Source organism: Leuciscus leuciscus (assembly GCF_965113295.1).
Source record: "Leuciscus leuciscus genome assembly, chromosome: 2".
Taxonomy (NCBI): domain Eukaryota; kingdom Metazoa; phylum Chordata; class Actinopteri; order Cypriniformes; family Leuciscidae; genus Leuciscus; species Leuciscus leuciscus.
This window is the reverse complement of record NC_138726.1, coordinates 37,966,649-37,992,072: the sequence shown is the minus strand read 5'-3', so window position 1 is coordinate 37,992,072 and position 25,424 is coordinate 37,966,649. Positions and strand designations below refer to the sequence as shown.

The window sequence follows — 25,424 nt, the reverse complement described above, 5'->3', positions numbered from 1 at the left end:
AATTACATAATACATTACATGATTCAATATACTTTTTATTGCAATTTCTTGTTTATATTATGACATATCAATAATTGATTGATATTATTTTGTCTTTTTTTTTTTTACTGTAAAATGTAACCACAATTACAAAAACATATTGAGCTCATTTTTAACAGTGTGAGGCACTTAGAATCCATGAAGTACTTTATTAAGTACTTAAATTAATACTTTTATTCAGTAAACATACATTATTTTGACCATGAGTGACAGTAAAGATTTTTACTCTTGTATAAAAGATTTCCATTTCAAATAAATGCTGATCTTTTGAATTTTCCAGTCATCTAGAATCCAGAAAAAGTGTTGAAGACTGGAGCAATGGCTGTAGAAATTTCAGCTTTGCCATGACAGGAATAAATTACATTTTAAAACTAAATAAAATAACTGTATATATACATTTCACAATAATACTTTTTCCTCTATGTTTTATAAAATATATGCAGCCTTTGTGAGCATAAGAGATGTCTTTTAAAAAAAGTATTTAAAAAAAAAATCTTCCCAACCCCAAACTTTTAAACAGTAGTCCATATACTTTTCTATGAGGCCTATGAGTACATGACATTGCTTAGTTAACAGCAGCAAATAGTTGAGTAATATTCTGAGCTAGTGTTGTAATGTGCTGTCTAATACAAACCTGGCAGATAGGTAAAGCGGTGTGATTGACTCCTTTTCCGTTTGCCATTGCACATGTAGAACTGCACCTGCACAGCTGAAGTGACCGTCTTACTGTGATAAGGAGGCACCTCCACCACAATGCTTGACTGCAGATGGAGACATGAAACATAACTGTACTAAACAACACATCATGGATGTCTGAGGCAAACCTCTCAAAGTTGATCCACAGAAGAATACAAAGTTCAAATATAGTCAAAACATATTATAGTGTCCTCAAATCTATCATGTGTTAAACATTCAGAAGACTGAGGGGAATTTCAGCTTTTAGTTCAGTTAAAGACAGAAAAAAAGACTGAAAAAGGGTATGTAGACATTTTTATGTCTGTGCATTTGTTGGCATGAGACATGTAAAAAGGAAAGCATTCACTTACTCCTTGACTCTTTTCTCTGATGATCTTCGCCTCCACCTCCCACTGCGGTCTTCCATCTGAAGAAAGAAAAGCGTTAGGTCATATTAGGTCAGCTAGCATACACAAGAACTCTGTGCCAATATTTGCCCCTCAAATTTAGGTAACTTGACCCTCTCATCATAACTGCCCCACTAGTGTTGTCACGGTACCAAAATTTCAGTATTCGGTACCAATACCAGTGAAAATCCACGGTTCTCGGTACCAATGGGCTATAAATCAATAAATTCTTTGCTGAAACTTCCTCGCCATGTCTCAGCGCTTTAATAGGACGCGCAACTGCACGCGCTCAGTGCATGCGTGCATGCATGCGCATCAAGGAACCGGGTTTGAACGGGTCCTCGGTACCACCGGTACTTAAGAAAACTTAGTACCGTGACGTTTACATTTTTCTAGTACCGACTTGGTACCGAAGTACCGGGTCTTTTGACAACACTATGCCCCACCATCATCATGTCTTCCAGCATTCCTCTGAAACTTTCAAGATCTAGGTTACAAATAGCTATTAAGTAATAGGGATCTTTACTCCTGCATGTATCTACAGGTGTTCCTGCACCGAATCCAGTGAGAAGCTTGAAAAATTGTGCTCACCTTTAGCATAATAAAATGATTAATTGAATTTGCTTGCAAATGATAAGCCTTTTTCCACAAAGGGAAAGAGACTCAATTGCTCGAATAGATCAAAATGTCAGCTCTATGCAGGGACTGCGTACAGCAATGACCTGACCATGAAAACAAATGTTATATTAAATACTCCCAAGAAAGAGGGCTAGAAATGCTGGAGCTTTATTAGCAGAGTGAGTTTTTTCACAGCGGGCTACTCAAGAGGCTCTTTAATAAAACTCAGATCAGTCTCACTCTGTTTGCCCTTTGCTGACAGGAACAGAGAAGACTCTTAGGCCCCTAACAGGTAATTATGTCATTTATAAGGCCGTTAGAGTCTTAGAGAGATGTGTGGAATAACTTTATTTATTGTTGAATCATGGCAAGATACGTGGAATAAATGTATTCATTGCACAACACCTCCACGTGCTTCCTGCGGAGAGGCGCAGGATCTCTCGGAAACATGCTGTCATCTCATTTTTCCTTTGACATGAAGCTAATCAACTGCGCAGATGTCTTACAGATAGAAAATAAAAGCCAAGGGACCAGCCAACTGGTTAAGACTGATCCTGGAAGGGAAAACAGTCACTTCATGGATCATAAATTACATTAACTGCATGGCACAGGTCTGATTTACACTCTTAAACACATTTCCAGCTTTGAAGTTTGTGCTTGACATGAGTCTAACATGGGACAAACAGCAGTATACTCCCAAGAATGTCTGAAAATGTGGGAATACATAACCCCCTTTCAAAGGGATAATGTATTGGGCAGTGTTTGAGGACTGCTATCAAACCGAAGATACCACTGTGAGAAGTTTCATTATCACCTGGTGCATTACACTCCAGAGACTGCTGTTTACACAAGGTTACTGTGTAGAGTCTCAACTCCCCTCTGTGTCAAAAGGCATTTTGTTAATATGAGAATGACCTTGGACGCCTGTAACTTCAGCAGTAGTAGTACAGCAGCACATGTTGATATTCACTGGACACCGGAGAGGGCCCCACATGAGGGCAGGTTCAAACAGGAACGAGACTCCAAGCACACACACTCACTGTCCTAATTCTTCAGCTCAGAAACACTGCTGTTATTACTAGTGTGATAAACAAACTCATGAAAAAAAACAACAATTCTGGCACAATCATACAAAGCCTTTATGTGTCATTATGTGGAATTAAATGTCCTGCTGGCAAGCGAAAACTAGACTCAATTGAAACAGATGGTTAATGTAACTCTTCACTAATAATTTCCAGAATCATTAATTATAAAAACATTTTGTTAGCTTTCCTGGGTCAGATTTTTTTTCCATAGTAAACACTCAATTGTACTTACTATTTCTTATCTGCCATATATATTATGTCACTGTAACCAAAACAAATGTATTAATGTTTGAGGACTAAAGGGGGAAAAGGTTGTTAACCTTGTAAAGCCTGACATCTGAAATAATAATAATAATAATAATAATAATAAAAATCAACAGTTTATTGAACAACTGAAAATAATTTAAATATATATATATATATATATATATATATATATATATATATATATATATATAAATACAATAGACTTTTGGCTCATATACTGTAGTATGATAGAGCAAAATATGGAGCTCATACTCTAGGAAGAAACCAACCATCTAATTCCTGTAGATCCAATAATCATTCAATTAAATTAGATCCAATGTGTCAAATTTAGACCTAAAATTATCAGTCCTCTTCCTCTCATATGTCCTGCTTTGTTCCCTACTGCTAGAGTGGCCCCTAGGGACGAATGTCTCTCAGATGGATGGCTCCGTGTCAGTCAACAAAAAGACTTCTCCCTATATTTTGTAGTGAATTGTGGATATAATTTAATCAATTCCAGACTCGGTCAACTATTATCCAGAGATCTTAAACAACATTTTGCTTATAGATTCAGCATGGGTTATTATTGGAGCAACGAAATAAGTCTCAGTCTTAACCAGTCGGCTCTAAAGATTATAATACTGCATCAATGTGTGGCATGTTATCATGAATAATGTAAAAACTTCACTCTATCCTCAATTATTTTAAGGGTGCACAGAGTAAATTCCTTATTAAAAAGTTTTACACACACACACACACACACACACACACACACACACACACACACACACACACACACACACACACACACACAAAAACAGAATAATACTTTTTTTTTTAATTAGTTAAAAATGATGTACACACACATACATTAGATAACAAATCCATGTTAACAAAACATGACCAGCTCAATACTACTCATTTTATCTCACTTGTTATATTTTTAATGGCTTATTGCAAATAGAGCATCAGTATTAGACATCAGTAACCAACAGTTTGCTGCCAGGTCGGTATAAAGTCCAAGACCAATGTCATATTACTGAGTGCTCCTTTAACAACATATACGATTTCAAACACAACTATAGAACACATTCTTGCAAATCACACAGATACTACTTGATGAGCTCCTGCTCAAAAATATATGAACTTTTCCCCCGGAGCTGCTCAAGGCCAGATGTGAGAGCTACATTTCCATCCTACTTGTTAAAGCAACCCAGGACTTTCCATTTTTATACAATGCAACAAAAGCATGGGTAATCACCATATATATTGCCTAGAGGGGTTGCCACTTCACAGGGAGCCAATTAGAGGAGAGGTAAGTTCCAAAGGGTGTCTCTCTGAGTCAGTTTGTTGGGTTAGTACAGCCCTTTGTGTTTATGTGTAAACTCCTATTGATTGAGTCAGTGTGTCATTGTCTCAAACTAGAAACACACATACACTCAAGGCAGGCCAAGACTTGTATTCCCAGAATGCCTTTCATTCATTGCCTTCATCTGAGGCAGGTCCTAACTTGCGTTTAATTACTTACAAACGAGTGTGTCCATGAGTGATGGAAATGGAAAAAGAGAAGTGTTGCTTATCAAAGAATTTCAAAAAGAGCACACAAGTGATGCAGGAAAGAGTCAAGGTAAGATTATGTTCTACTATGCTAGTTATAAAGAGTAATAGAGTGTGAGAGAAGACAGACGGTCTCTGAGGGCTCTGTTGAGTGTGTAAAAAGTCTATTTCAACAAAAATCCACACAGACAGAGCACTGCTGAGGCTTATGACACAGTCTAACCCCAAAAAGTCTGTCTAATAAAGCCTCTTGAAAACACAGTGACTAAAAGCTGAGAATTCAGACTGATGGCCACATGGTTGGCCTATGTGTCAAATGGGAGAGAAAGAGCAACATACAACAAATGAGCTTTAGTCACTTATCAGGCAGACGTACCTAGTGATTCAAAACTAAATATATTGAAATACTGCTACTCCGGTGGTTTGCCTGAATGACTAGTCGACTAATCAGTCCTTAGTAAACCATGAAAAATTAGGATGGTTTCAGGTTGATCTGACCCCGAATGCATTTTCTGCCGATGTTCACATTGTATTTCACTAAGTTTTAAAAACAGATGGACAATTTGTGGTAACACTTTAAAAGGTATTCTTTTCTTAAAAGACTTATTTTCGACGTTTTTGCCTTTATTGCGATAGGACAGTACAGTGAACTGACAGGAAGCGAAGCGGGAGAGAGGGGGGACAGAATTGGGAAATGTCCGCAAGCCGGGACTCAAACTCAGGTCACCTGAATATTGGACAGCTATTGGTACTGACATTATAAAAATATTCTTAATGCATAAATGACACCTTATAATACACCTTTTAATAAAAGCATGTTGTATGCGTGACAGTTATGAATAGTAAATACATAAAAATAAACTACACTGGATAAAACAGTGCATTGTGTGATTAGATGTGAGTGTTAGATTGTCATGGTTTAAAGCATATTGTGCAGAGATGGCAAAAGCTGGCCCATGATGACCTTTTATTCGGTCCACCATGCCATGTCACAAGAGGGTGGAAACATTTTGAAAAAAAAACAAAACATGCTATTATTAAAGCATATCTTCATTTCTAATTTACCTTTTCATTTTAACATTTATTATGCATTGAAATGTACGGAATATAAGAGAAATGTACATTTTAATAATAACAATAATAATATAGTTGTATATAATGCAGCTTTTGCTTTCATCCCATGGCCCTCAATAAAGTTAGATTTTTGGCTCTTCTTAGTAAAACACTTTGGTTACCTCTGTTATGGTGAATTAAAACTAGTACAGTTTTAATTCTTAATTTAATTTAGTCATTTGAATAAAATTTTAACGAAACAGATTCATTAATCAAATTAGGTAGTTGATTAGTAGCTGATTGCAGCCTTACAAAAACATTAAAGTGGTAAATTCTGTATTATGTTAATTGTGTACAGATGGCATTGTAACACAATATACGTATTACACTCCTTAAAGGTGTAACAATATAAAGGTAAGCATTTGAAATGTACAGCTTTGGTTGTACCTACTTAAGAAACAATGTGTGTATATTATTATACACAATGTAAGAATATGTTTTAAATACATTATACTGTATGCACAGACTTTAGTGCAATCAATAAATAGCTATAGTTAATGAAACAAAAAGATCCTTATGGTACAAAACACAGAGTTTGTCTGGCATTCAGTAAGCTATTAGTTGCTTTGTCTTGGATCCAGCGAGCGATCAGCAGTGTGCCAGCAGCCAGAGCAACCATGCTGACCTCTGAATCATCCTTACAGCAGATGCTGAGGACTACAGGTGAGCTCCAGAACATCAGTGACATGCCACTATACCGCCAACCATAAATATAGCCTCCATGTGTGTGCGTGGACAGAGAGACAGAAAACAGGCAAGTTTGTAAGCATAAGGTAATGAGGGTATGTATTTGTGCGCACAATGCTCTTGCACCTATGGTGTGTGTGTTTATGGGCTGAGCGCAGTGTGGATGTAGGAGTGTGCAGAGTGCATTTGTGTTTATGTCTATGCGTGTACAGAGTGAGCGCTTGCTTGAGTGCAGTGGTGTTTGTGTGTGTAGGTGTGTTCATGCTGAACTGCACTAACACACACACACACACACACACACACACACACACACACACACACACACACACACACACACACACACACACACACACACACACACACACACACACACACACACACACACACACACACACACACACACACACACACACAATGTCCCCAGAGGAGAAGGGAAATCGTGGGAGGTCAAGATGCTGATAAAGTGAAGATAAATCACTCTGGGTTGACGAGCAAAAATAAAATTCCACTCTCAAATGAGAAGTGAGAAATTTACACTCCCTCACATTTTACCCGTCGCTCCAGTTTCCCAAAGCTATACATACTTTAACTATAAACCACCTGATCTTGATGTTTTTAACAATAAGGCTGGTTTAGCTTCACTAAGACAGAGATTAGTGCAGGTATAACTGTGACCCTTGAGGATAAGATGGGTGAGGAGTAATATTTGCTCACAGTGAATGATGAAGACATTTATAGTGCATACTCAGCTGTGCTTGCAGAGCTTGCAGCAACCTGCTAAAAGGAATTAGTACTAGCCAAACTGAAGTAACAATACTAAGTGGAGGGATCTAATATCACTCTAAAAGGTGTTAATTTTGATATAATGACCTGCTGACTGAACATTATCCAGCTTAGTACACAGCTACTTACCAAATAAACAAATAAATAAATGGGTATGAAATATTGATTTGACTTTAAATTATGGCTAGACTCACATATTAAGAGTATTACAAAATCTGCATTCCATCATCTCAGAAACATTGCAAGAATTAGGCAACATTACTCTACCTGACGCTGAAAGGCTTATTCATGCATTTGTTACTTCCAGGATTGATTATTGTAATGCACTATTTGTTGGTTTACCTGCTAAATCATTAAAACGGCTGCAGTACATCCAGAATTCAGCAGCACATGTTCTTACATACACTTCACCACGTCAGCACTTTACAGGCATGCTTTATAGCTTTCCATTGGCTTCCTGTTCAGTCGCGTATTGCTTTTAAAACTCTCACACTAACATACAAAGCTATACATGAAATAGCCCTCTTATAGCCTTCTTATATCTGTGACTTAGTCAGCCAGAACGCTTTCCAGTTCCCGGTCTACTGATTCGCAAGCTTTTAAATTGATAGCTTTAATAAATTCTCTTTTCTCAAACTGACTTTTAAATGCGCAAATAATCTAGCTCCAGCCGTACTCTGTCCTTCTGTGACAAAAAAAAACAACACAAGGAGAGTGGCCACTAGGAGAGCAGTGGGTGGCAACTGCATAGCACAGGGGCGCAAAACCACTTTCGGCCAGTCATGTTTTTCAGTGATAGGGACCCATTTTTGGAATGATTTACCAACTGAAATAAAAAGACAAACCGAACTGAAAACATTTAATAGAAAGGTGAAACACTGGCTGAAAGAAAACCAAACATGTGGCCACTGAGTCAGTTTTGTTGTAATGTATTGTCTGTGCTAGATGCCTGGCTGTTTGCGCATGGCTGGCAAGGTTCACCCCACGGGGCGGGGTCTGGGTATGGGAAATAAACTTGTAGCGGCCCAGGCTCTCACTATCGGGGTGGGCATAGGTGAGCAGGAGCGAGCAGCTGGGTGCTTGGGGTTTGTGTTGTTACGTGATGTGCTGTTTTGTGTAATGTGGTCACGATTCTGTGAAAAGTTCATGTGAATTAGTATACAATGTATCTGCTGCATGATTGTCTAACTCACACTATGTAGTTCTTTTAAAAATTATATTTGGATTATCTTTTTAGAAAGGCCTGACCAGGGACTGGGGTTGCAAATTAGCCTATTGGCTAGAAACCTTTTATGAAACACATCTACACATATTGTTATGGCTTTGACTGTGATAATTATGTATGTAATAATGTGCGCTGCATTGTCCCTGACAAATAAACTAATAATAAACTAATAATAAAAATACTCTTCAGCAGCCTCCCTGCAGATTAAAATCTATGGGGAGAGAGCTTTCTCTGTTGCTGCACCCAGCTTATGGAATGCACTTCCTCTTATTGTTAGAGATGCTCCCACATTAGCCAGTTTCACCAACCACTCAAAACCAAAATAAATAGTGTTCCAACCAATCACCGACAGGGGGTTGTGAAGTTTTGCGCTCGTGTTTTCCGACTTCGCGTACAGCCATGCAAAACCTCACAACACCCACCCCCTGTCGGTGATTGGTTGGAACACTAATTATTTTGGTTTTGAGTGGTTGGTGAAACCAATTGTTTTTGTGTGCAGATCTCAGAGCCTAGGCTGCCTACAGAGACGTGTTTTTTTGACGGCCTGCTTATGGGGTGGGCAGCAAGCGGATCGTTAGGAAAGATAAGATGAATGTGATCATTTATGTTTGGGCCTTTTTTTGGGCCTGAAATCGCTGATACAACCTTTAATATATAAGGGAATATAAGGAAATGCATTTTTTTTTATTAATACAAAATATTAAATAAAAATGACTGATCAAGTATTCCTGAGAGCCATATAATAAGCAAAAACATTACATGAAGAAGAAAAAGTGGCTAAAACACATCTAAAATAGCACTTGAACCTCATTTGGAGTATTCTTACCTGGACCTTTCTCCAGAAAAATGACCTTTGACTCAGGGAAGAAGTTGGAGCCAGTGATAACCATTTCCTCTCCTCCACTCACTGGGAAGCTGCTAATACTGGCCTTCTCCACCTGAGGTAACTCCTGCGCTGAGCGTTGGGCTATTTAATCACAAATACGGATAAACAGTCAAATTTACAGAGTTTTTTTTACAGAGTAAACTTACAAATATTTTCTTAAATATATGTTTGTGTAGAAAACGTACAGCACTCCACTGGAATTGAAGCAGCCTGCAGTGAGACCACTTTTCCATTAGGTTGTGGGATGTGAACCCGGAACACCACGCGGACCCGAGTGTTTTTTCGTCCAATATCAGTCTCTCCTTTTCTCAGCTCGATGTCAGAGTTCCTCAACTTCAAGATTCCAGCACAGTCAATACTGAAAAACACAGCAAAAGTAGCACGTCAAGAAGGAGTATCCATGTATAGTATCAAACAAAGTTGCTTGACTTCTAATCAATCCAAGTCACTTTCTGCATTTATACTCTTTTCATGTAGTTAATAAATGACTGATAACAAACAAATGGGCATATTTGCATACCCAATTCAATTGTACATAAAAAGATGGCATAGAAATAAAAGTTCAAGCTGTACTCATTAAACAATGGAAGAGATTATTGGTGTTTTCAATCATAAATCACATAATAAATGCTTTTGAAGTTTCTATTCATCAAAGAATCCTGAAAATAAATGATCATGGTTTCCACAAAATATTAAGCATCACAACTGTTTTCAACTGATAATAATATTAAATGTTTCTTATGCACCAAATCAGCATATTATAATGATTTCTGAAGGATCATGTGACACTAAGGTCTGGAGTAATAATTGCTGAAAATTCAGCTTTGTCATAACATTTTTTATTAAAAAGAAAGGAATTAATTGTAATCATATTTTACAATATTACTGTATTTCTGATTAATATATATATATATATATATATATATATATATATATATATAATATATATATATATAGATATATATATTCTTGATGAGCTTAAGAGACTAAGAGAGAAAAAACAGAACATCTTACTGACTGCAAACTTTTTAACTGTAGTATATGAGAGTGTTGATATGTGTGTATAGGTTTTACTCTATTTGTGAAGGACAACTATTTGAAAATGTCTCCACTTATATAGAAAACTAACTTGTGAGGACATGAGAAGGTGTTCTAATGGTTTAAGACTAAACCGGACAAATTATGTTTTAATCCAAATCCAATAGTGTCAGAAGCAGAAAGTTGTTGTAGTACATATTATTTCTAGGGATGCACCGAATATTCGGCCACCGAAAATTTTCGGCCGAAAATGGCCCAAAAGTGCATTTTCGGTTTTCGGCCGAAAGACTTTTATCACCGAAACAATACGGCCGAAATGTTGTGATGACGCAAACAGCAGATACCGCGACCTGCACGTGCTTGTCTGAAGCAACATATCTGCGGTGTGGACGTATTTCAATATATCTGAGAGTGACCCACGGACAGCGATTTTCAAAACACAGACATCCCAAGTCTTCCGGAAGTTCCGGGAGTCTCCCGCGTATTGATAGCGACTCCCTGATGCCCGCAAATTAGTTTAAATCTCCCGGAATCGCGAGCGAGCATGAGCGCGCATACGTAGCGCGCGCGCGGCAGAGAGAGGGAGCGAGAGACCTTGCGTGTGTGTGCAGAGCAGCCGTCATTTATCAGAGGTGTGTGTGTTTACCTTGGCTGTTTATGGTTTTTGCAACTCACGTCCATGAGCATATAGCTGCAGATATTATTATGGGCTATGGCAGTATTGACCTAAATGCACTTTGTTTTTATGAGAGAACATTTCATTTTTAAACCTTTCTGCAGGCCAGTAGGCTTTTACATTATTATTTAATGTACACATGAGTGGGGTCAAGTTAAACATTTAATTTTATACTTTGCAATGTGCTAAATAAATATTTGCATAAAATTTTAATTGATTTATTCTTTGAAACTTTAATATTAATTTATGCAATGCCTTGATTATAGTAAAGTTAGTACACAGGCATAGCCATAAATGCAATGGTACTAATAATTGGCATAATTTATTTCGGTGTTTCGGTTTTCGGCCTTAGTTTCCTCTTTTTCGGTTTTCGGTTTCGGCCAAGAATTTTCATTTCGGTGCATCCCTAATTATTTCAGTATGAAAACCATAGGTCATCGCGAATATGGCTTCTAGAGTTTGTGTGCATTTCACTACATTGTGAATATCAAATTCCAAAGGATAATAAAACCTAAAAATCACCTACATTGTGGGGTGCAGTCAATGGTCAATAACTTAATCATTCTGTACTAAATAATGAAAATATAAAAATGCAAAAAAGTTTTTGTGAGATTTAGGTTTAGCGATAGGTAGGTTAGGGGTAAAACAATATTATTAGGCCAGAATAAAAGCAAAATAAGTCAAATGGAAAGTCCCCAACACGATAAAAAAGCAAATGTGCATGTGTATGTGTGAGAGAGATTAAGAGAGAATCAAGGTTGATGTTGGAGTGAAGAACTGCTGGCAGGTACCTGGCAGACATATTGTTTTCAGGAAGGAGAGGAATCTCGAGAACCTTTGTGCTGGTGATGACAATTTCCTGGCTTGCCGTGGCAACAGTTTTTCCTGTGATGCGGTGAACCTGGTAGAATGCGTGCGGCCTCAAATAACGGTCATCCGCTGTCCCGATGAACATCTGCAGGTTCACTGGCTTCTCACTGAAGCCAACGAGCTGTTAAAAAAGTGAAGAAATTATCAAATGAACCCACTCGTGATTTTTTATCAACTTTTGTTGTTCAGTATATTTTCTGTAATAATCCAAAAAAGACAATGGAAAATTCCTATGGGCTTTTTGTCGAGGGAATCAGGGCGATGGTAACTTCCGGGTTGGCCTGCAAAATTACATAATTCCTGGAGCCCTTTATAGCCGAACTCTTATATATTTGACAGGCTGTATTAATCTAAAAGCACTGGACATTCAACCAGGTCAAACTGGAAAATATTCTCCATTTGTATCACAATCATTTCCCCCAAAAGCATTTCCATCCGAAGGACCCTGTGTATGTGCAATTACTTCCCAAATCCTCATCCATGCACATTAACATCAGACGTTAGACCACTTTTTCCAAGACGAATCTAAAACACACTGTAACTACTAATTAAAATCCAGACATGAACATAAAAACATAATGTTTGAGCCACGAGCCACAAAAAACACCAAAATCAAATTGAAGGAAAAAAAATTGAGTGGGTAGAAAAGGTGAGAAAAGAAAAACAAAACCATGAAAGACATTCTACTTTTGCTGCTAAAATAGTATAAACAAGACTTATGGAAATAGGGAAGTGAAAAACCCATTAAAATTTGATTAATTAGAAGTAACACATCATTCTGAGGTCATTGAAGTTACAGAACAAAAAGCTTTTCCAGAAGCGTTTTTCCTCCTGGTGCTGCATACCAGGGTGTCCAACGCAAACCTCCAGTGAGGCAGCGCAATGCCACATCCAGCAGTTTGTACACACGTATGACCTGCCAATAAGCTTCCCAGACAGGTGAGGAGTTCACAAACAGAAGGGAGCTTTTCCACTGACATGCATGTGTGGGTGGGTGTTACTTAGGTTGAGCACACAGGCTCCTAACAATCTCTCTGCTGTTGAAATGTTATGCTTGGCAAACACTGATCCAATGTAGTGAACGAGAGAGAGAAACTGGGAATGAGAGAAAAAAGGAAGAAAGAGAGAGAGAGAGAGAGAGAGAGAGAGAGAGACAGAGAGAGAGATGACCCATCACAGGTAACGGAAGGACCAAGCCAACCACAGCAACACAATAATGAGAAAAACATGCTTCACATTTAAACTGACTGGTCTTGAGAACAGAGCCAGACATTTGTGGATAGAGGAAAAATAAATAGACGTTGGGAAAAGAGAATCAGGGAACAACGGAAGACTTGGATTGTAGTGGCATTTGGTTCATGTAGTTCCCAGGACAGCTTGGTTTTATTACACTTGGAGACATCCATAACTAGGAAAATTATAAAACCAAAAGGGTATGCTTTGTTTAAAAATATTTATGGTAACTTTTTACAATAAGTTTCTATATGTTAAAATTAATAGTTACATTGATTGAAATAACAATAAAAAAGAACCCTTTAGCATTTATTAGGTAAGGTATAAAGTACATTCAGCTGGTTGTTAACGCTCTAAGCGCATGGTCTTCTAAAGCGCAGGGCGCAAGTTCACTTAGGACGTGTTCGAATGCACTTTTGCTAGTTTAATGACGGGAAAAATGGTCGGCGCGGCAGGCGCATGGTCTAAAAGGGTTGTCCCTATTCTCTTAATGAGTGATGGGTTGTTTTTTGGGATTTACATGCATTAAACCAATCAGAGTCTCATCTCCCATTCCCTTTAAATGCCAGTTGTGCTCGCGCCATGGCAGATTCGCTATTTACATGATGGAATTTGATATTGGAAAGACCGAACGTGTCTCCAGAGCGCAAACAGAACTGCTCGTGCGCGAGGTAAAAGTGCGCAAGCAGACCATCAACAGGACAAGCCGGATTCCACCATATCTTTATGGACACAATAATAATCTTTTACATTGTAATCCTTTTATTTTAAATATTTGGCATGTTTGTGTGCTGCTGTGCGTCCCTGTGTGTTTAATAAGCAGAGTGTACGCGCGTTGTGGCCCCGCCTAGAAGGCACATTACTAACGTGCTCTTTAAATAACAAAAAAAATATATTGCTCCATTGACTTTAGACCAGGTTTCAGTTGGTCAATGGCGCAGTCTATTTCTGTTGCCTCAAAATAGCAACGTGCCAACAATGCGCCAGAACACACCTCGTTTTCAGACCAGCACAAATGGGCGCAAATGCATTTGCTATTTAAACAACGTGGCGCGGGATTTGAAAATGATAACTGCGTCGGACTGAAACTAGCAAAAAACACTTGCATCGCGCTTGGCGCTGCATTGTGCCGGGTGTAAGATAGGGCCATATAGACATGCAACGGTTTTTAAATTTTACCCGTTTATTCGTTTATTATCTAATAAACTATTACAGTGAGTGAACAAAACAATGAATATTTTATGTTCTTTGGAGAGCCAACCCTTCTTCATCCGGTGGGTAGTATTACTTTTGGTTTGTGCAGTGTAATTCATAGAATTACCAAAAAAATATTTTGCCACCTAAAAGTTAAAGATTTTTTTTTTGTGTACACGCATGTGTATTTCCCTCACATTAAATATAAACACATGTGTAGACTAATATTTTTCTAATGTGTGGACTCCTTTATTAAGGGAGTATGGATAGATAAACAGACGTTTCAATATATTGGTATTAAATGCATTTTCTGAGAAATTATATTTCAAGTTTTGACACGTCCATAACGCTGGAATAGCCCAATAGTAATTTGAAGATGTGGTAGCATTGGATCTGGACGGGAAGGATAACTCTGGGAGTTCGAAGGGGTGTGTCGCGATTCTGCCTTCTCACACCACGACACAGGTTCATGGATCTGAGTGTCGCGATTTCGGTTTCATATTGCATATTGTTACAGCCCTAATAATCATAGATGACGCCACGGGTTTTATTTAAAAGAAAGAACGTAGCCTACATTGCCTGTATGTAGGCCTAGGCAATTTATATTCACAATACTTGTTCGGTCTTAACGCAAGTTTACAACTGGCAAGTCAGTCGGACTAAATGGAAAAATAAATAAATAATTGGGTCGGTTCTAAATTGGGTTACAGCAAACAAGAATATTTTTAAGGATGGTCTTACTTCAAAATAGCGATGTAACACCCTCGTTGCTGAGAAATATAATGTAGCAACTCAGTAGCAAATCAATTTTATTACTAAAAATTGCCGGGCAGCGTTGAATGTTTCTGTGTGTGCGCAGCAAGGTCAGAATTATCAGCTAATAAGAGTAAATTGACATACTCTGGTACACTTGAGGGAGCATCTGAGTGGTTTCCATAGTTGTACCTTGACAGGCTGTAGAGAATTCTGATGGAATCACGTCCTCATGTTCTGATATCAAAGATACGCGAAGTGCAACTTGTATGAAGTTCAATTGCCTTTGCAATATTTTGCATTTATATTTTTTGTATATATTTTATAGTTTTCACATGATTTGATATAATTTTATTGATTAGTTTGTTAAATACACATACTTTATCCGTTTGATTATTGTATTATGTTTAATACAGTATCTCTTCAGTTTAAACCATAAACGCATGCTGTCCACTCAAGTGGACATCTGAAAATCTCTTTGAAAAATGTGTAAAAAAAAAAAAAAAATTCTTCAAATCTTGTTTTTCATGCCCTAAGAGCAATAAAAACACATAGGAAAAAAAATCCTAACTGAGGTTATCATAATTCATGCATGAAAGGGTTAATTAACAATAAACTAGATTAAAAAAAATTAGATGGCAGAACTATAGAAAAAAATGGTAGTAAAAGTAGACAATTTCTTTAAAAAAAAGTTGAATGGAACATTATTGGTCACTTTTCTTCATGAAACTTTTGCCTCGTCCTTCTCTTAAATGCTTTTCCATCAAGCAATGTTGTTTCTGTGAGTGCAGTGAACTCTGTGAGGTGAACAATCCCCGGCAGACAGAGACCTGCAGGCAATGGGAGATTCAGGAGCAGAGGCCATGTTTATGCTCCAAGACCTGAAAAAGGTGAAGAGCTCAAGTGAAATGAACCATGACCCCGCCAACACCACATGCTTGTAGGATTTATTTCAGTGGTGAGAGTGAACCACCCCCGATACCAGCTCCAAACCCAACTGGACAATTAATTTTCATTGTGGGTACGCAAAGAAAAACAAAACAAGCTTGTGTTGTGTGTGCGAATGTGCATGAAACTGGCTTCCATGTTTAATTAACTAACACTCCAATCAAAAATGTATGGTCGGTAAAAATGTTTAATGTAATGAAAGAAGCATCTCATGCTCACAAAGGCAGCATTTATTTGACCAAAAATACAATAACAGTAATATTGTGAAACAATATACAATTAATAATTTTAATTTAATTTTAATTAAAAAAAATTATGGTTTTCTATTTGAATATATTTTAAATATACTGTACCCACTCTCTAGTCTTGCACAGTGTGCAAGATAGATTTAAATAATGCATCATCTCAATTAACCAAACCTTTTGCAGACTCTGGACAACATCAAAAAGTGAATTTTCTATTTAACGATGGTATGATATGATTTAAATCAACATGAAACCACATTCACAACTTATTTTACTTCCAAATGATGATTTATTTCTGACTGGGTAAAACAAAATATTAAATATTCAATACTCAAATAGGAGCTAACTGATCCTGAAGAGTGGATGTTCCATAGCATAATGGAGCCAGTAATTTCATTTTGATTAAAAATTGTAAAGACAAACATTTCTGTTAGAAATAAAGTGCACTGATGAATCATGCACAATAGGACTGAGAACATGTATTATTAAAGTAAACAGTGTCAATTTTGGTTTCATGTTTATTTTAAGTTTACCAAATCCATTCATTTTGATCTGGAATGCTATAAAAAGAAGTATCCCAAACCCCTAATGGTCAGTATGATGCATTATAATGTAAAATCACTTTACACCATGATATATCAGTCCATGAACATTTATGACTTTTGGAAATTCCATGAACATGTTGCAGCCTCAGCAAAGTTTCAGAGCGCTGCTTCAGTTTCAAGACATTTAGAGCAGCTACAAGGCGCCACATCCTCAAGGAGTTTCTGAAGGCCTGTGGCTCAGCCTCTGTTGCTGACTTCTGCACGACCCCTGCACTCTTTCTCTCTCTTGTTCTGTAATTTCCATTCAGAAGATATTACCAACTACCCTCATTCCCTCCATTAAGTCAAAATAATTACAGCTGATCTCCTTTTGTATTTGCCTGTGTTTAATTGTGTTTATACACTATTGTTTAAAAGTTTGAGGACGGTTGATAACATTTTTTAAATGTTTGTGAAAGAAGTCTCTTATGCTCACCAGGGTACATTTAATCAATAAAAAATACAGTTAAAACAGTATTATTGCAAATTATTATTACAATTTTACTGTTTTCTGTTTGAATATACTTTGAAATAATTTATAATTGTTAATACTTTTTTGTAATTTATTCCTGTAATGTCAAAGCTGAATTTTCAGCATCATTACTCTAATCTTCAGTGTCACATGATCCTTCAGAAATCATTCTAATATGCTGATTTGCTGCCCAAGAAACATTTCTTATTATCCATGTTGAAAACAGTTGTGCTGCTAAATGTTTTTGTGGAAACCCAATTGTTTTCTACTTTCTGAAGGTAGTGTACATGTGTTAAGAGTTTTGTGGATCAACTGTTATTCACACTACAAGGAACGGGAAGTCATTTGCGTTTTGTACGACACCACTTTGTGAAGTGGCTACATTCATGCTCTATTCCCACTTTTTTTCTTCTTCTTTTAATCCTGAAGAAAAGCTTAGAAAAAAAAAAAAAAAAAAAAAAGTGGAACAACACAGGAAGTGACAACACAAAACAAGCTTAAAACCTGGAGTCTTGAATGAGTTGATGTGCCATCTCTCCAAACACAAGCAGCTACAGAAAACATCCTCTCATCATCGGCAGGCCTGAAGAAATCCACAGTGTGTGTTTGTGTGAGATTTCACAAGACTGTCCCTGCACTGCTATAACCTCCCTTCCCTGACACTGGTTATATTAAACTGCTGACATTAAGAAAAGTCACATGTCCCATTGCTGAAATAAAGCTAGCGGGGGCAAAAATAGCCCCCCTGGGTTGCCTTTCATATTGAGGACTAAATAAAGATGTCTCATTCTGACTGTTTCTCATTGCATTCCCAGGCTGAAACAGAATCAGGTGGTCTTAAAAACAGCTGGAAGACACAGTCTAGTGTACCACAAAAGCACGTGCAGCGCATGTTTTGGTGTAGCACGTTTTGCGCTGTTGTACTTTTGGCTGTTGGCTGAATGTTTCATCATGCCTCAACTCCATTCATACACCCTTTACACTTTGAACTTCCCTTAAAGGAACACGCTGACTTTTTGGGACTTTAGCTTATTCACCGCATCCCCCAGAGTTAGATAAGTCCATACATACCTTTTTCATCTCTGTGCATGCTGTAACTCTGTCTGACGCACCCACCGCTAGCCTAGCTTAGCACAAAGACTGGAGGTAAACGGCTCACATGAGACACAGCCATCTTCTAACCGTATACATACTGGGAACTATATTCTCAGAAGGCGAAGCACTGCTACTTGGGCGGAGTGATTTGCTCGCAGCACCTGAGAAGCCCCATTGTGAGAAGCAGAGAGTTCGCTCAGAGTTGGAGTAAATCACTCCGCCCAAGTAGCAGTGCTTCGCCTTCTGAGAATATAGTTCCCAGTATGTATACGGTTAGAAGATGGCTGTGTCTCATGTGACCTTGTTATTTGTACACGCTGTGACTATACAAATCACAACATGTAAATAGGAAAATGTTGCCGTTATTTTGTCACTTATTGAGAGCAGTATGCTAGCTGGAGCCGTTTACCTCCAGTCTTTGTGCTAAGCTAGGCTAGCGGTGGGTGCGTCAGACAGAGTTACAGCATGCACAGAGATAAAAAAGGTATGTATGGACTTATCTAACTCTGGGGGATACGGTGAATAAGCTAAAGTCCCAAAAAGTTGGCGTGTTCCTTTAAAGCTTTATGTCTCATTCCCTTATTTCTCTTCAATCTCTATCTCCACTCCTCCCTTTCTCCATCTCTCTATCTATCTTTCTCCTTCCTACCCGCTGCTGGCAAGTTGTTTCCCTGTGTTGCTCTGTGGTTGCTATGGTGAAGGCCAGCCGGTGCGTGTGTGTGCATGCACGAGTATGATTGAGTGTGTGTGTGTGTGTGTGTGTGTAAACCCGAGCCTAAGGGGGTGGGGAGGAGACTCAAGGTCACACAAAAACACTCTCACTCACAAACACACACACACTGTGACCTCTTGCCCCAAAACGTGGATTAGCGCTGACATACTCTCTGTGCTTACTGGACACAGTAAGAGTCTGTTCACCGATGCAGTGTTTACACAACATATGCCTCTGTGTGTGTGTGTGTGTGTGTGTGTGTGTGTGTGTGTGAGTGAGAGAGAAAGAGAGAGAGAGAGAGAGAGAGAGAGAGAGAGAGAGAGAGAGAGAGAGAGAAGGGAGGATAAATAGAGGTATACACACAGAGAGCACTCAGACCCAGGAGGTAACCTGTTGTTTAAGTAAGGTCAATACACATACTCTCTCCCTCTCTCCCCCACACACACACACACACACACACACACACACACGCACACGCACACGCACACACACACACACACACACACACACACACACACACACACACACACACACACACACAGTGTAAAAGGCTACACTAGGACTCCCACACAAACACATCAAGATATAAACATTTGTATAGAGTGAGTACAGCATTTACCATGGTGTGTACCTCTCTCCCCCCCTCCGTTTGCATTGTGCTGTGTCCTATGCTTCACTCTTCAATCCACATCAGATACAGCCTCAGGCTACTGTACAACAAAAGCACTGCACTCATGAGGGTATACAGACAACAGGGTTGCTCCCCAGGAAAACAACACCACCACAAATGTCTCTGGTCAGCACAGAAAATCACCCACCTTGAGATCTGAGTGTCACCAAGGTCAGACATTTTGTTTTTCTGTTATCTGTTTTGTTATCTGATACTAAAACAAATATCTTTGGGAAAATATTAATTGACACTATTCAGGATTAAATTGTTGTACCACAGATATGATTTTGAGTTTGTAAAAACAAAGTCATAAATGTAAATCTAAACCACTTATAATGGACGTCTACACAGTGATTGTAAAGCAGTGGAATACATTTGTGTACAATTTTCACAAAGGATTTTTTTGTACTTATAGCGAATTTTTTTTATTACTATTACTGACTTTTACTTGCCCTGCCGAAATTGCTAGAAATATTTATTTTTTCATTAACTAAAAAGTGTTCCTGTAGCTCAAACAGAAGAGTATGGTTTTTGCATGGGTTTGATTCCCAGAGAATACATGAACAAATGAAATGTATACCCTGAATGCAATATCTTAGTCACTAAAAGTCACTTTGGATAAAAGTGTCTGCCAAATGCATAATTAAAATTTTATGTTTGATTTACTTTTTTTACCCCCTCCAAATAAAATAAATAAATAATAATAATAATAATAAAAAAAGATTCACAAATAAGTTCTTTAAAAAAAAACATGGTAAATGAAATTCATAAACAATTTAGGGCCCTGATAAGCCCGGTTTCCATGATTTTCGCACAAGCAAAATTTCACCTACAGAAATTACATTGGTAACCCATAACCAGAATGGCGAAAAGTTCCCTGCTTAGTGCCTGACAGGCTGATCATCCCTACAGGCTTGTAAGGGCAAAGTTAGAGCCACCTCAGCCTGTCAGGCATGAAGCAGGTAATTTTCTACAATGGGCATGTTCAGAATGGTACTCCCAACTCAAAAGCAACATTTAGACAAGTGCTCAACAAAAACATTGGCTTTGCATTTCTGCTTTTAACCTCTCCAGCACAATTGCCATTAGACATCTTCTTTGTGGTAATTGACAGCCTGCAACAGATGCTCTCAGTAGAGTTAGAATATTCCTTTACCATCATCCTTTTAAAAACACAGGGTAATTTATTTTTCATAAACCTGATTTCCACCATCTGTGTTGATTCCACTTAGCCTTTTTTATCCACATAAAAGCTCTGGGTGAAAGGTGCAAGTGACTTTCTCTGAGAATAAAACACATGAACAGATCCTACGGCATATGTAAACTCTGCTGCCCTTTGTGAGCGTCTGTGTGTTTAACCAGTTCAATTGTAATCTGTCACTCACACATTTAGGAAAGTCTAAGCCAGATGGCCTCAGAACTTCTATGTCTCCACCAACATGTGTGCTGATTTTGGTTAACAGCGAACCCAGCGAGACACGAGCAAGGTTTGTAGTGCATTACACAGCATTCCTTGTAGATCTCTGAGTGTGAATTAGCCCAGTGCAAACACTAGCAGTAAACACTGTCACTTTGTTTTGCTGGTGTTTGTCTGGCTACTGTACACTGCAATCCGCAGCCTTCTGTTATGGCAGCTTGACTTACACACAACTGATAGAAACACTCACACACGTTTCTCGATTTCACCAGAAATCATGTCTCTGATTTCTCACACAATAACTGGAGTGGTAAATGATGCAGGGCCTGAATTTCATTTTGGAAAATGGGGGGGAAATCCCCCCTTAGGTGATTCTTATGGGGGGAATTTTTTATTTGAGGGGGGAGTTTAGACTTTTTTTCAATTTTTATTACATTTATCTCACCTAAATGTAGGCTATGCTCACTCATTGCATTTTTACAATGGGGTAATTTTGTTCTTAAGAATTTACACAACACAAGGAAGCTTGATTTCAATCTTTGAATTAAATTGAAAAAAAGTAGCACAAATAAATACAATGGAATAAAGATACCAATAAAGAGAAATAAAGAGAAAAGTTTTTGCTTAGGTCTAACACTAGTATTCAGAAATACTAGAGACTGAATAAAGTAATCAAATGTAAAATAACACTGGGTAGTATTTTAGTCTTGACTAAATTAAATACATAGGCTATTAATCCTGATTCCTTAAAATGAAAGCTATGTTTTGTTGTTTTGACAACCAAATTAATGACAGACACATATGGCTGCTGTCCCTTTAAGAGCTATAGTGCACGGATCCTGTTTTCATTATACGGTCACGTGCGATTTATGCTTATTTAAGACATAACCGACTGTGTTTAGAGGATACTCACCAAGACCGAAATGGACAATTTTCGCATGTTTTTGACTGTTAAAGCGATATAATCCACGAAAAATAACTTTTGTTAGCCGCGAGCTGTGTGTGAGGCGGCTTTACTCTATGTATGTGTGCAGAGAAAAAAACATCTCTCAGACAGCGCGCAAGTACTGAATAGTTTCAAATCGCGTGAATGTTTAAACTGGTAAGACTTAAAAAGACGTGCAAATGGTAAAGTTAGCCTACTTATGATGCAATGCTAGCCCGATTATGCAAGTGACAATTCCGTCTATCCCGACTCCCGAAACGCGAGAGTGTATTATCGCCGCCTGCAGCGCTTAATGAGCTGATAGAAGACGCAGCACTTCTGAATCGCTGTTTGTGAAATTGCGTCTCGCAGACGGTTTTAAAATGACTGATTTGATTTTATAATCTGTGTGGATTAATTTACTAATACAACCTACATGCTAAAGTGAATCAATGTTTGCGGGAATTTCCCGCATTATAAATGGGAGACTTGCGGGAATGATTAAAATTATGCGCAATACCCGCGCCGAAATTCAAGCCCTGTGATGTGTTTCTGGTTGTAACATTAGACTGCTCTTGTCCATGTAAAGCTAATTTTATGACCTTCTCTTAACCTTGTGACCTGTGTACGGTCTACCATCCACATAACTGGGTCGTAGTACATGTTTACGTGGGACCGAGAGCAGCTACAGAAGGACTGTAGGTGGGGCTGCAACAACTAATCGATAAAATCGATAATAAAAATAATCGACAACGAATCCGGTTATCGATTAGTCACGTCTGCACGCTGTGCACGGAAACCATCCACCAGTCACTTAGCTTTATAGTAGTGAATAACACATTTCTTTGGACAAAACGCATATGTAAAATAGCGGAGGACACAGAACGAGCTGCTGCGGGGAAAGGTGCCTGACCCAAGTTATCTGAAACATGAGAATGCTTTATATTAAAGGGGTACCTTACCGGTGGCAAAATCGGCTTTCAGTAAAACTGGGCTGTCTATGCAGTAGGACTAGGATGCAGGACTTTTGCTGACAAAATAAACATGAATTTCTCAGTCCAGAGAACTCAGAAAATGAGTGTACATGGTTCATTTCATGTTTTACCGACATTGTAACAATCCTGTAAAGGGGGTTGAAAATCGGCAGTTACAGTTGATGCACTTCAAACAAAAGCATAAGTGTTTACCGCGTCTTGCCCTGTCGTACTTTGAGAAATGCATGTGCTGTTTAATGCTTTTGAGACAAGTTTTCCTCAGTACATCACTTACATTTCACTGTTATATCCTTATCTGTAAATTAAGTCTAAGTCCTGTGAGTATTTCTATTTTGCATATTCATATTCTGCACTATTTAACAACAATACTTTTAAATAGTCAATTTTCTGTTCAGATTATAATAATCGTTAGTTGCAGCCCTAGCTGAAGGTGAAGTATCCAGTCAGATCATCCACACACAAACACTCATTAACATTCACTTACACATTTTAGTATTTATTTCTATACTATTATAGTATTTATTTAGCTTTTATTTTCATATATATTTAGCTTTCTTTTTCCATGTTTTTTGTTGTTGTGCTTTTGTCAATTTATTCGTTTTAGTTTTTTCTATTTCGCTTTAATTTCTTTTTCAGTTATATTTGCAAAGGCAACATTTCTAAATTCTAAGTTCTTCATCTAACATTTATATTTTATTTCAGTTTTTATAAAGAAAAACAATGTTTGTGAACAATTACAACACTGACTTAAATGTTCTTTTCAGGTTACAACACCCTGTTTTTTTGTGTGTTTTTTTGTCTAGTATAAATTGATGTTCCAATTCCATTTTATTTTTGCATGATTTCTGCATTAAAGGCATATGGAACAGCATTAATAACTACAACATTAGAAGAACAAGTATATTTTGTGTAGCTCTTATTAGTGGCTATACTAGTGGCTGTTTGTTCGCCTATTAGTAATAGCCACCTTCTTTTTGGTCCATTAGTCAACAAATGCTCGTTAACACAGCAAGTGTAAGTAGTCATAGATCACATTTCAAGTTAATTTCAATATCGTTCCATTCACATACTATTTCATCTCAGATTTCATTATTGTTTTGATTTATTTCTGTAATAACTATTTTCTAAATTTTCTTTTTGAGGTACTACCTTCTTTGCCTTCTCTATCAAATGCCCAGATGCATACATAAAAACACACAGTGTGTTAGTTTACACCAGGCATACAGGTGTATGGGTCTGTCCTAACTGTCCTGACTAATTGGCAGCGCAAGTGCTGCTGACGGCAATATGGCTCAGTGAGTCTGTTCACCGTCTCTAAGATTCAGTCACCGCAGAGAAGCTCACTCCCGGGACAGATGGAGTCTGCGGTGTCACCTGCTGACGTCACAACAACAGATACTCCACAGTAGCAGCCTAAGACTCCAGCAGCGCACGCCCCAGAAAGCATCATGGGAAACATTATCACAAACAGCTGTTCGTAGAAAGGTCTGAAGGTATGGGAGATTTTCCATGTGCAGATTTTCCCAAACGGAACCAGGGGGTCTCAAAACCACAATCAAACAGCATATAAAAGAGTCAAAATAAACACAAACCAAAGAAAAGTGTGAAAATACGATGTTAACACTTTACAGTAAGGTTAAATTTGTTAACATTAGTTAATGCATTAGGTACCATTAACTAAACATTTTTTAATGCAGTTTTTATAATTCAAGGTAAATGTTCATTTATACATGTACAATTGCTCATTTATAATTAACAACTTTTAATAACACATAAGTTATACAAAAATGTATTACTATATGTAGAAAAGAAAATTTATTTAGATTAATAAATGCTGTAAAACTATTGTTAATTAATACTTAATGCATTAACTAATATTAATCACCTGAAATTATTAAATAATCTAAACCCACCATTTGTATTACTTGATTGCTAAGATCTATCAAAATTACTGCAGATACATAGGCTGGTCAGCTGATCTTCCTATATGGATTGTTTGCAGTAGTTCTCAGAGAGTTTGTAAATGCATAACTGTATAGATGCCAATCGCTTAAACATGTTAACCTTCTTCTGTTCAAGTATATCAGTTCAGTATATTATTACCCATAATAGCTTAATACATGTTAAGGCTCGCATCTGTCTACGAACGTAGTTTCCCTATTCATTTAATTCACTTTTTGTAAAAATATGATCAAATATCCTGAAAAAACAAACAAACAAACAAACAGATATTTAGCCAGGTTTTCTAGCAGTTTTTCCCTGTGGGTGGATCAGTG

At 37.7% G+C, this 25,424-nt stretch overlaps 1 protein-coding gene across 1 annotated transcript in view; it reads right to left on the bottom strand.

Moving 5' to 3' along the window:
• Positions 1-25,424, bottom strand: part of nfatc3a (nuclear factor of activated T cells 3a) — an 84,885-nt gene that overhangs the window by 16,731 nt on the left and 42,730 nt on the right. Inside the window, exons 4-8 of the mRNA XM_082161134.1 lie at positions 11,827-12,026; positions 9,507-9,679; positions 9,262-9,402; positions 1,086-1,141; positions 674-800 (exon numbers count right to left, since the gene is read on the bottom strand). Of these exons, the coding sequence (XP_082017260.1) occupies positions 674-800; positions 1,086-1,141; positions 9,262-9,402; positions 9,507-9,679; positions 11,827-12,026 (697 nt within the window). The remainder of the gene's footprint in view (positions 1-673; positions 801-1,085; positions 1,142-9,261; positions 9,403-9,506; positions 9,680-11,826; positions 12,027-25,424) is intronic.